The 10,256-nt window shown below is 51.2% G+C and overlaps 2 protein-coding genes across 20 annotated transcripts; one reads left to right on the forward strand and one right to left on the reverse strand.

Moving 5' to 3' along the window:
• Nucleotides 1–42: 42 nt before the first annotated feature.
• Nucleotides 43–5,543, forward strand: TOMT (transmembrane O-methyltransferase). Of its 4 annotated transcripts, none has more exons than XM_069553503.1 (5): nucleotides 46–161; nucleotides 1,225–1,359; nucleotides 2,456–2,730; nucleotides 3,824–4,020; nucleotides 4,501–5,543. In XM_069553503.1, exons 3-5 carry the CDS (start codon nucleotides 2,472–2,474, stop codon nucleotides 4,819–4,821), a joined length of 777 nt encoding a protein of 258 aa, XP_069409604.1. In that variant the 5' UTR covers nucleotides 46–161; nucleotides 1,225–1,359; nucleotides 2,456–2,471; the 3' UTR covers nucleotides 4,822–5,543. The 4 variants fall into 4 exon arrangements, with proteins under 4 accessions (XP_069409602.1, XP_069409604.1, XP_069409601.1 ...); XM_069553500.1 differs by adding an exon at nucleotides 1,926–2,100 and having other exon boundaries at nucleotides 55–1,359; XM_069553501.1 differs by lacking the exon at nucleotides 1,225–1,359 and having other exon boundaries at nucleotides 43–161.
• Nucleotides 5,490–9,899, reverse strand: ANAPC15 (anaphase promoting complex subunit 15). 16 transcript variants are annotated; one of them, XM_069553484.1, is made up of 5 exons: nucleotides 8,630–9,899; nucleotides 6,985–7,109; nucleotides 6,414–6,473; nucleotides 5,964–6,101; nucleotides 5,490–5,844 (listed from the first exon to the last, which is right to left on the reverse strand). In XM_069553484.1, the coding sequence occupies exons 1-5, from the start codon at nucleotides 9,039–9,041 to the stop codon at nucleotides 5,797–5,799; spliced, it is 783 nt and encodes a 260-aa protein (XP_069409585.1). In that variant the 5' UTR covers nucleotides 9,042–9,899; the 3' UTR covers nucleotides 5,490–5,796. The 16 variants fall into 16 exon arrangements, with proteins under 16 accessions (XP_069409585.1, XP_069409584.1, XP_069409595.1 ...); XM_069553483.1 differs by having other exon boundaries at nucleotides 5,490–5,856; XM_069553494.1 differs by having other exon boundaries at nucleotides 6,985–7,114; nucleotides 8,630–8,800.
• Nucleotides 9,900–10,256: the final 357 nt, after the last annotated feature.

The following is a 10,256-nucleotide window of genomic DNA, read 5'->3' on the forward strand; positions in this document are numbered from 1 at the left end:
TGCGTGACAGGCCGTCAGACACGTGACGCAAGGAAAGGGAGGGGTGGGTCACATGACTTCAGCTTTTGCAGGTCTCAGCTGGAGACGTCCACTGCGGGGTGTAAAGGTTCTTGTGTGAAATGTATGAGTTCCCGAGGCCACCAGGCTATATTTGTGGGCTAGTGAGTGAATTTATACCAGTTGCGGTTATGAAATACTCTCCTGAATGACATTAGAAGGGCAAGTGGAATCCAGGCCCTACGCTCCAAGAGCGCAGTGTGGGTACACACCCATAGGGCCTAGTTGGCTGGCGCCAGGCCCGGGCGCACACAGCGGGTGTGGCACCCAACCTTGAGTAGGGCTCTGAGACTTACTGGAAGAAGGGACTTTATACCTTCACAAACTGAAGCAGAGTGGAGCTCAATCCTGGTGGCGGAGGTAGAGGCCACCTCACTGATTTCTTTGGCCAGAGGCATTTCTTTTCAATCCTGCCTTTTTTACATCAGAGCAATCTAACACACTTCACTTTCACTTTTCACTTTACTGCATTGGAGAAGGAAATGGCAACCCACTCCAGTGTTCTTCCCTGGAGAATCCCGGGGACGGGGGGGCCTGGTGGGCTGCCGTCTATGGGGTCCCACAGAGTCGGACACGACTGAAGTGACTTAGCAGCAGCAATCTAACACACAAAGCTCATAGTCAGTGGTTAGAACCGTTACACATCTTCCCTTGGACTCTGAACACAAGTCCAAGACTGTCGTGCAAGATCTTGCAGATCCTGCCTTTCCAACCACAGGGAAATACTTAGGAAGCTTGACCAGATTGACTTTCTGGTCTTTTCACCCATGGGCTGACACACTGTCTCCCCAACCTGGTCTGCTTGCCAAAAGTCCCGGTGTTCATGGAGCATGCATTCTAGGGATCACGTTGTATTCTCTGTCCCTGTATCAGTCTCTTCTACCAAAGGTGAAGTTCCTGGGGACAGGGACAGGATCTGACTTTTTTCTGTGACTCGATCCTTAGCACTGGCTTAGAATTTGGAATTAATAAATTACAAGCTCCCAATCACCTTGGCTCACACCATAACCCATGTCTTGAATCAAGGGGTTGGAGGAAATGTCACCAAACCAAGTAGTTCTGTTATTCCCTCAAATCAAGGTCCTGGAGTTCTGTAAGTTCTTTGAGGGATCCTGAAGGGTTGGAGGCAACTCCAGCACTTTCTGGGGCTGGTAACTTGAACCACAGGTCTCAGGTAACAACAGCAGCCTCAGCATCAATAATTGAGAGCAAGTCCAGCCTGCCTTAGGGTTCTTCCTCACCCCAAGGACTCCCCCTCCTGTCCTATGCTCTGATCTTCCCAAGCAGGAGCCTGCAGCCCAGGTAAGCAGGGCCCTGGAATGTGGGTTCCCAAGCACACCAGTTCAGATTCACCATCACCCACGTACTTATGGGTTTCCCTTGTGGCTCAGCTGGTAAAGAATCTGCCTGCAATGCAGGAGACCTGGGTTTGATCCCTGGGTTGGGAAGATTCCCCTGGAGAAGGGAAAGGCTACCCACTCCAGTATTCTGGCCTGGAGAATTCCATTGACTGTATGGTCCATGGGGCCGCAGAGTCGGACACAACTGAGCAACTTTCACTTCACTTCAACTATCTATTAACCCCATTCATACATGCTTTTTAGTCACCTCCCTCCCTCAACTACCACCAGTGGCCTCAAAGGGGTAAAATGGTCCAGGGCAGTGGAGAAGACAGGGTCCATGGGGATAGAGGGGTGGGTGTCTCGAGATGAGGGAGAGAAAAGAGGCTGAGTTAGGGGAAAGTGTGTGCTGTGTATCTATGTGACCGTGAAGGGAATTCTGAGAGAGGACAGAGGAGGGGAGTGCAGGAGAGGGGAGACAGAACTGGAGAATAAATATGCCAATCAAGGACCATTCTCACCTTCCAGGGAAATGCTGACAGAGGGAGAGTTCTGTGGTGGTAAGGATATCTCATCCTAACACACTATGGAGTATTTTGATGGCCTTTTACTGATGCAGAGCAGTGACAGTGAAGGAGTTCCTGACTACAAAGATGTGCTATTTTGCTACACAGTAATGGGTCAGAGACCAAGCAGGCGCTGGGTAAGGTGGCAGGAGAACTCAGACAGGAACTGGTGAAAGGGGTCCTGAAAAGGGAGACTACAGAGATGATACAAAACTGATGAAGGGAGCAAGGTGAAGATGAACCAGGGTCCAGAAGTGGGAAGAGATGGTTTGGGATTGGGTGCTGAACTTAGGTGGCATGCAATCCTTGAAAGTCTATGGGCTTGGAATCAGACCAGCTTGGATTCAAATCCTAGTTCCTGTGTGATTCTGGGCAATGAACTTAGCCTTTCTGAGCCATGGTGTGTAAAATACGGGGATAATTGCCACTGGTAAGGGCTACACAAATGACAGGCAAATGACGTGTGGGTTTCGCTCCCTTCCTCCACCCCAGGGCCCAGGTAGGGACCATGTCCCCTGCCATCGCGCTGGCCTTCCTACCCCTGGTAGTGACATTGTTGGTGAGGTACCGGCATTACTTCCGACTCCTGGTTCGCACAGTCTTGCTCCGGAGCCTCCGAGATTGCCTGTCAGGGCTGCGGATGGAGGAGCGGGCCTTCAGCTATGTGCTCACCCATGCCCTGCCTGGGGACCCTGGTCACATCCTCACCACTCTGGACCACTGGAGCAGCAACTGCGAGTACCTGAGCCACATGGGGCCTGCCAAAGGTCAGTGTTTCCTAGCCTTCTGCTCCAGGAAGCACCTCCGAGATGGTGAAGGAAGATCCACAATCTGCCATTGTCTTACTGGGTGACTTGAGCATATTCTTGATCTTCAATGGGTCTCTTTTTTTCTCCTCTGGAAAGGAGGGAGCTGGGTAAAATTACTCATTCATCCAGTAAAATTTATCACCTGTTTTGTATCAGGCGTGTGCTAAGTGCTGGGGAAGAAAAAGGTAGAAGCCACAGGGATGAATCAGCCACAAAGGCTGGCCTCAAAGGGGGCATAATACAGGGGAATAAACATCTCAGCACATAATCCATAACCTTGTAATTATGGGTCTGTAATTCTCCCCCACCTTGGAGGCTCCCCCGTCCCATTCAGGGTAGCTGTCTGCTTGGATCTGTCTGAATCCCATCTCCCAGCACATGTGTTTCGGAGTCTTATTTAAGAGATTCATCCAGTTCAATGGTTAGAAAGATATTTCAATGAACAAAACAAGGGAGAGTGAAACTGGAAGGTCTAACAAAGATCTCTTAGGATTTCGGTGGTGCTTTCCACCTGGGCCCTCCCAGAGAAAGCAACATTTGAACTGAGCCTAGAGTGATTGTTTTCGAGTTGGCCAGGTAGTTGAGGATAGAGGTGGAGCAGGACAAAGCAGCCGTGTATCTGAATGTGGCATGAAGGACTGAGCCAGCATGCTTGACTCTGGGCGCAGTTGTTCAGGATTGTTGTGGTGGGAAGAACTGAGAGCTGAAACCGGAAAGGAAGGACAGGATCAGGTCTAAGAAAGTTCTGAATGTCAGGCTGAGGATCCCATGTTCGATCCCATGTTCAATCCCAAAGGCCTTTAGGATCATAGGAAACAACAGGAAGCAATAGAGTCAGATTTGTTAGAAAGGTTCCTAGTGGCTGGTGTGAAGGAGGCAAGCTTGGAGGGGCAGGGAGACCAATGGGGCTACTAGGACTATAACCCAAAAAAGAAATGAGATTCTAGCCAGTTGGGGGCTGCAGTGAGGTAAGTGGGCATTTAAGACCCCTTTCTATGAGGCCCCCTACATCATCTCCCATGTCTGCTGCAATAGCCACTTCCTCCCACAGGTCAGATCCTGATGCGGCTGGTGGAGGAGAAGGCCCCTGCCAGTGCACTGGAGCTGGGCACCTACTGCGGGTACTCCACACTGCTTATTGCCCGTGCTTTGCCCCCTGGGGGTCGCCTTCTCACCGTGGAGCGGGATCCACGCACGGCAGCAGTGGCTGAAAAACTCATCCGCCTGGCTGGCTTTGACGAACACACGGTCAGGCCCCACCTCTCCAGTCCTGATCTCTTTCCTACCACCCTTGGCCTTACACTAGTCAGCCTCCCCTGTCTCCCATCTAGGAGAAATAAACAGCTCCTCTTAGGAACCATGACCTTGGAGAGTGTATGAGTTCTTATCTTCCTCTTCCAAGTCACTGGCACATATCTGCTGCTGGATGACAAAGAAGCAGTTAAGAGGAAAGTCTCTGGAACCCATCTAGGTCCAAACCTTAGTCTGCCTCTTGTTAGTTATGTGATCCTGGGCAAAGCACTTATCCTTTGAACCTCAGCTTCTTCAGTGGTAAAATGGAAATCACAATTCTGGTTCTGATTTCTTGTTCTGAAGCCAGAGGAAATAGGAGAACACACATGGGGACCTTGGCCAGGGCCTGGCACAAAATATGCCAAATGCTATTGGGGTCTGGTGTGGGAGAACAGTCGTCCCTCCCAATCTCACCTCCAGTGTCTCCCCCGACAGGTGGAGCTCATCGTGGGGAGATCAGAGGAGGTGATCCCACGCCTAAGAACCCAGTACCAGCTGAGTCGGGCTGACCTGGTGCTCCTGGCGCACCGGCCCCGATGTTACCTGCGGGACCTGCAGCTTCTGGAAGGCCATGCCCTGCTGCCAGCTGGTGCCACTGTGTTAGCTGACCATGTGCTCTTCCCTGGTGCACCCCGCTTCCTGCAGTATGCCAAGAGTTGTGGCCGCTACCGTTGCCGCCTCCACCACACTGGCCTCCCTGACTTCCCTGCCATCAAGGATGGCATAGCCCAGCTCACCTACGCAGGGCCTGGCTGAGCCCAGGTGCAGGTACTTACTGCTGCCTCCCCCTCCCCAAGCACAGACCTCAGAATATCCCCTCCCCTCCATTCCCTGCTTGTGGATTGACATATGCTGGGCTCAGGGCTAGAGGGGCTCTCCTTCCACCTCTGTCCCACTCTGGCTCCACGCTAACCTGAGGCCTCAAGTTCTGTCAGGCTGTGTGATTCCATTGGTTCCTCTCCTCCCAGTCTAGAGTCATGGACTGACAGGCAAGAAGCTTGAGCGCCCAACCCAGCCCTGTCACTGATTTGCTGAGTTACTCCATGGGAGTCTCTGCCCTGTTTTGAGATTTAATCTGTTCTAACACCAAGGAGGTTGACTAGGAGAGTTCCAGGGGCCTCTCAGTTCTGGGTCTCAGAGAACCTGCCCCCGACTCTCCCCAACCCCATGCTATTTCGGGTGGAATCAAAGGAAAACAGTAAACACTAAGTTAGAGGCCTCGCAGGAATGGCTGGGTGCAAGCTGGGCCAGAGGAAATGGCAGTGGAGCCTCAGATGACAGCCAGGGCTACTATGGCCTTCTCTAGCCCCAGCCCACATGGCCAGGTAGATCTGCCTGAAGTCCCTTGAAAACCCTTTCCCCAAAGCTCAAGAGAAGATGCTGGACTCCTCCTCTAGGTTCCACCAAGAAATAGGGAATAGACATGGGGAAAAAAAAAAATCAGTCCTGTGTCTTTATTAAAGAAAGTTAGAAAGAGACTAGATCTGACAAACAAGGGGTGAGATGCTGGCTAGAAGGGAGTGGGCTGGGCTTAGGCCCTGGGGATTCAAGGGCAGACTGATGGCCTGGGAGGGACCAAGAAGATCAGGTCCTGGCAGCAGCTGAGGAAGTGCCTGAGGATGAGCATTCAGGCACTGGGGTGGGCCATGGGGGTGGGTGATCAGCTGGTTCTGCAGGGAGTTCAGGGCCGTCCTCGGACCCCTTTTCTTGAGACCACCTTTTCTTGTCTACCTAGATCATCCACTGGTCCTGATCCTGTTCGTTGCCTTCCATGTCCACCTGCAGAGGAGGCTGGGTGTGGGTGGGGAAGGGCCTCAGCCACCCAGCCAGCCCCAGTCCCAGGTCCTGCCCCTGGCAGGATCCAGGGTTTCCGTTCCCTTGGCTACACCCCTGCCTACCTCGTTGACCTCTCCGTCATCAGGTGACTCATTGTAGTCATTCATCTCATCCATGTCTTGCATGTCCTCGTCATCCTCTGAGTCCTCTTCACTGTCCTCGTCGTCATCTTCATCTTCCTCTTCCTCATCGTCATAGTGCTGGTGAGGCAGGGAAGAGCCTGGAGGTTCTATAGGTCTGCCTGGGCCACTTCAAGGACTGGCCCACTTGGAGCTTCTCTCTGGGGCCAGTGAATGAGCTCCACTCCCTGATCCTGTGCCACTCGAGTCTAGCTGGTTGGTGCACTACCTTAGTGCTGGGCCCACTAGTCACCCTCTCTCTCACCCCTTTCTGGCCTCCACCAGAGTTGAGGACCACACCTACTCTGGAGTCAGAGGTCAGACTTTCAGAATTAGAGCAGAGCTTCCGTCCACCTGAGCCCCACATAGGCCCCACCTGCTGGAGCCACTCACCTCTGAGGCCGGCTTGCCAATAGGTACCAGGTTGTTGTCTTTCTCTGCAATGCTCTGGAGCTGTGGCCAAACAGGGAGGAGAGCAAGGCTGGGGCCCAAGCAGGGCAGTCAAAGGCATGGCACTCACCTGCCCTGCCCCCAAGAAGACCCCCAAGTGTGGAGGAGAAGCTTCCTTACGACTCTCAAGAAGATTCAGTCTCTTTCCTGTCTTCTGCCACTTACTTATGAATTTGATCTAGCTATGTAAACTCTCTGGTCTTTGGTTTCCTTATAAGATTATGGTGAGGATGAAGTGACACTACCAGCCTAGAACAGGACATCTGCAAGGTCCTCGATAGACAGTCAAAAAATACTTCCTGTGTTGTAGGGAAAAGAGCCTGGGCTCTGATCTGGCCTAGAGGTCCCAGAGTCTTCAGCAAATTAGGGTAACACAAAGGTGAGAACCTAGGTCCCCAGCTCAGGACAAAAACCTCCCCCAGGGCAGATCTGCAGAGTAGGGCCAGGTTAAGGCCAGAGAAGGGGGATGGGGAGCCTGACTGAAGCGCCCCTGCTGTGCTAGGTTCTCACTCACCCAGGCCTGATGCTGCTGTTCTTGCTGCTGCAGCTCTGTCTCCTCCACACAGGGTCGATCCAAATTAAACCACAGTGTCTCAGTCACACGGGGGAAGAGTGAGGGGAACAAGGTGGACATGGCTCCTAGACTGAGAGAAAGGGTCAGGTGAATCCAGCTCTCTCAGATGTGTGTGGTTTTAGATTTTATTTGCTGACATTTTGACTTGGGGATTGGATGGAGTGGACAGTGGCAGAGACGCACTCCTACCCTGTGGGAATCAGACAGACCTGGGTTTGAGTCCTGGCTCCACCACTTACTAGCTATTTGACCTCCGCCAAGTCACTTAACCTCTGAGCCTCAGCTTCCTCATCTGTAAAATGGGACAATAACAATTATACCACCCTCATCATTATTCTTGGAGAAGGAAATAGCAACCCACTCCAGTATTCATGCCTGGAAAATCCCACGGACCGAGGAGCCTGCGGGGCTGCAGTCCATGGGACCGCAATGAGTCGGACATGACTGAGCGACTTCACTTCACCATTATTCTAACAATTAGTAATTTACTTTATGGATAAGTAAAGCTGTTTGTAAGCTGTTCAAGAAAGGAAGAGAATGAAAGCCAAATGTAGAGAGAGGAAACCAGAATGCAGACTAGCATTACAAAATTCAAAATTAAAGATGGCAGGACTCTACTGAAACTACCTCTACCCCCTCCAAACACCAGACCTACTTTTTGCTCCTCCATGCTGACCCAGCCCACACATACCCAGTGTCAGAAATTTAGGACACGAACCACCTCTATAATGAACCACAGCCAAATTGGGGGGCAGGGAAGGGAGGTGTTACCACGTGTCAGTAAGACATTCTAAAGGCATGAGTAAATAAGTAGATGAAAGACTGAATAGATGAACTAACATGTGAGAGAAGACATAAACTCAGCTCGGTTTAAACGGCTGAGGGAGCTGACAAGGAAGGTCCCAGAGAATCTGAATTAAAACTTTTCAGCTCACAGGAAAACTGAGGCCCAGCACAGGCAACGACTGGTTCTAGGTCACACGGTAAACTGGGGGGAACGCTTGCGGGGAGTAGATCCAGGCCAGGCACGAGAGATGAAGAGAAAAGGATCTATGTCTAATTCTGTTCTTGCCCTAATTTATTTGACCAATCCGGGGCTAGGGGCTGCCCTTCCGTGTACCGCAGCTTCCCGGCGCTTCTAACAGGATCCATAACACCCCTCCCCCTCCCCCCGAAGTACTGAACGGCCAAAGAACGCGGCTCCGAAAGACCAACCCATCGTCGTAAAACCACCACCCATTCTCTGCTTATTATTATTATAATCGTGGAATTGACCAACAAGAAGGCAGGGGCGGGATTCGGACAGGCATTTGCCCTTATAGGGTCGCTAATCGCGAAAGGAGGGTAAGGCCAATTAACTGGAAGAAATGCTGAGTGACTGGAAGTGGTACCAATGAGTGACGGGTCTTGTGTGACGGGGTGGGGCTTACTCTCGAGGAAGCGGCCAATGAGTTGGCGCGCTTTAATGTTAAGGGGAGTGTGAGCAGGCAGCTCCAGAGGAGTCGGATCAGAATAGGGTTTCTCTGGGGTAGGGAGGGAAGGAGGGACGAGGAGTCAGGAGCCGCAGCCTAGCTTCTGTACTTACCGCGCCGGGAGGCGGCAGCCGGCGACGACCCGGAAGCACTTATTTCTGCCTGACCGGAAGAGCCCGCCAGAACCAGGGACACACCAAACGCATGCGTGTTTGCTCTTCTTTTGTTTCCCGCTCCCGCCCCGCCAGAGTGGAAGTGACGTTCCACATGTCGGTCACGTGCTGGGTGGAAATTTGGCGCGCCAGCTCTGTACCCGTGTAGCCCCGCCTCTCTCTCCCCAGGCCGGATTTTGTCGCCAATCCCTGCTGAAAAATAGGTGGCAGCGACCAGCGTTAGTACTAGGACTATTTGTTGTGCTGCGTACCAGGAAAATTCGTCTACTTCTACCTCAGAATCGCTGGGTGATTTTACCCCTCGCCGTTCCTGTCTGTCCTTTCTGTCCCTCAGTTTCCCGTTTTGGTGCATACATTCATTTATGTATGCCTTCAACGGAAATGTTTGGGTCCCTATTATATTCTGTATTCCAGGCCCTGCTAGAAGCGGGAGCTAAATCTAGGAACATGGTCCCTGCCCTCAAAGACCTCAGAGTCAAGTAGGGAAGCCAGACTCTGCTAACCTGCAGTGGACTCCCTGGTCTTTTTGGGGGGGTGGGGGTTGGGGGTGGGCGGAACGGGCAGCCCCAGGGAATGTGGGATCTTGTTCCCTGGCCAGGGATCCAACCAGCGCTCTCTGCATTGGAAGCGCTGACCGCCAGGGAAGTCCTTTCACTGGTCTCAAAATTGCCTTTCCAGGTCTGCATTCCAGATTTTGTAAGGGCTGGAGTGTTTACTCAGTCTCAGGCGCAGCATTCTACTACTGGGGAATTGAGCTGCCCTCTCCAGGTCTGGGCTAAATCCGCTTAGGGGTCAGCCTTGTCACATCTCTCCCACTCCTTTGCTGATGCCTTTATTCTAACCTGTCTGACTCAGCTTCCCCTTCAGAAATCATAATACATTCTGGCAACGGAAGTCCTTCAAACCCAGTGCCCATTAAGCTCCATCACGCACCAGCCCATTTCAAGGCCAGCAATCATCCATCATTTCACTACTGCCTTGACCCAATGTGTGCCTTTTAACAAATCCTTTTTCCATGTCTGGACTCTGTTTCCTCTTCTCCCCAGGCTTCTTCCTACCTTGGACTGATGTGAGAATTTGATGAGATAACATATTTAAGAGTTAGTGTACTGTGCATACGGACTTACATTGTTTCCAAGCAGTTCTGGTTGTTATAAAGTTTTTCATTAAAGAGTAAAATTTGCCCCTTGGAAATGTCCACCTTTTTTTTTTTTTTGCATTCTTTCAACCAGTATCTACCGAGTACCTTATTATATGCCTGTCATTATTCTAAGTAAAGAATGTACAATAGTGAACAAAACAGAACAATAACAAAATCATGAAGAGACTCACGGTGCTTTCATTTTAATGAGAGAAATAAAAAGATATAGTTTTAAGATTGCAGTAAATACTAAGGAGAAAAAATAAATCAGAGAAGTGGGAATAAAATGTTGATAGAGGAGATGTTTTATCTTAGAGGGTCAAGGAAAACCTTACTGGGAAGGTGACTTGAGTAAAAGTTCTGAAGAAAAAAAGACGGGCACTATTTTGATATTTACGGAAGAGCATCAAGGCAAGAGCAAGTGCA

The sequence above is a fragment of the Ovis canadensis genome, chromosome 15, assembly GCF_042477335.2.
Source record: "Ovis canadensis isolate MfBH-ARS-UI-01 breed Bighorn chromosome 15, ARS-UI_OviCan_v2, whole genome shotgun sequence".
Lineage (NCBI taxonomy): Eukaryota > Metazoa > Chordata > Mammalia > Artiodactyla > Bovidae > Ovis > Ovis canadensis.

What these genes read in the sequence shown, in the direction of transcription:
- TOMT (XM_069553504.1), top strand. An exon ending in CCACATGGGGCCTGCCAAAG is followed by an intron (nt 2,731 to 3,823) that starts GTCAGTGTTTCC and finishes TTCCTCCCACAG; the next exon opens with GTCAGATCCTGATGCGGCTG. An exon ending in CTGGCTTTGACGAACACACG is followed by an intron (nt 4,021 to 4,500) that starts GTCAGGCCCCAC and finishes CTCCCCCGACAG; the next exon opens with GTGGAGCTCATCGTGGGGAG.
- ANAPC15 (XM_069553483.1), bottom strand. Translation starts at nt 9,041, where the DNA reads ATGCACCAAAACGGGAAACTGAGGGACAGAAAGGACAGACAGGAACGG. An exon ending in GGCTGCCGCCTCCCGGCGCG is followed by an intron (nt 7,110 to 8,629) that starts GTAAGTACAGAA and finishes CTCTCAGTCTAG; the next exon opens with GAGCCATGTCCACCTTGTTC. An exon ending in AACAGCAGCATCAGGCCTGG is followed by an intron (nt 6,474 to 6,984) that starts GTGAGTGAGAAC and finishes GTTTGGCCACAG; the next exon opens with CTCCAGAGCATTGCAGAGAA.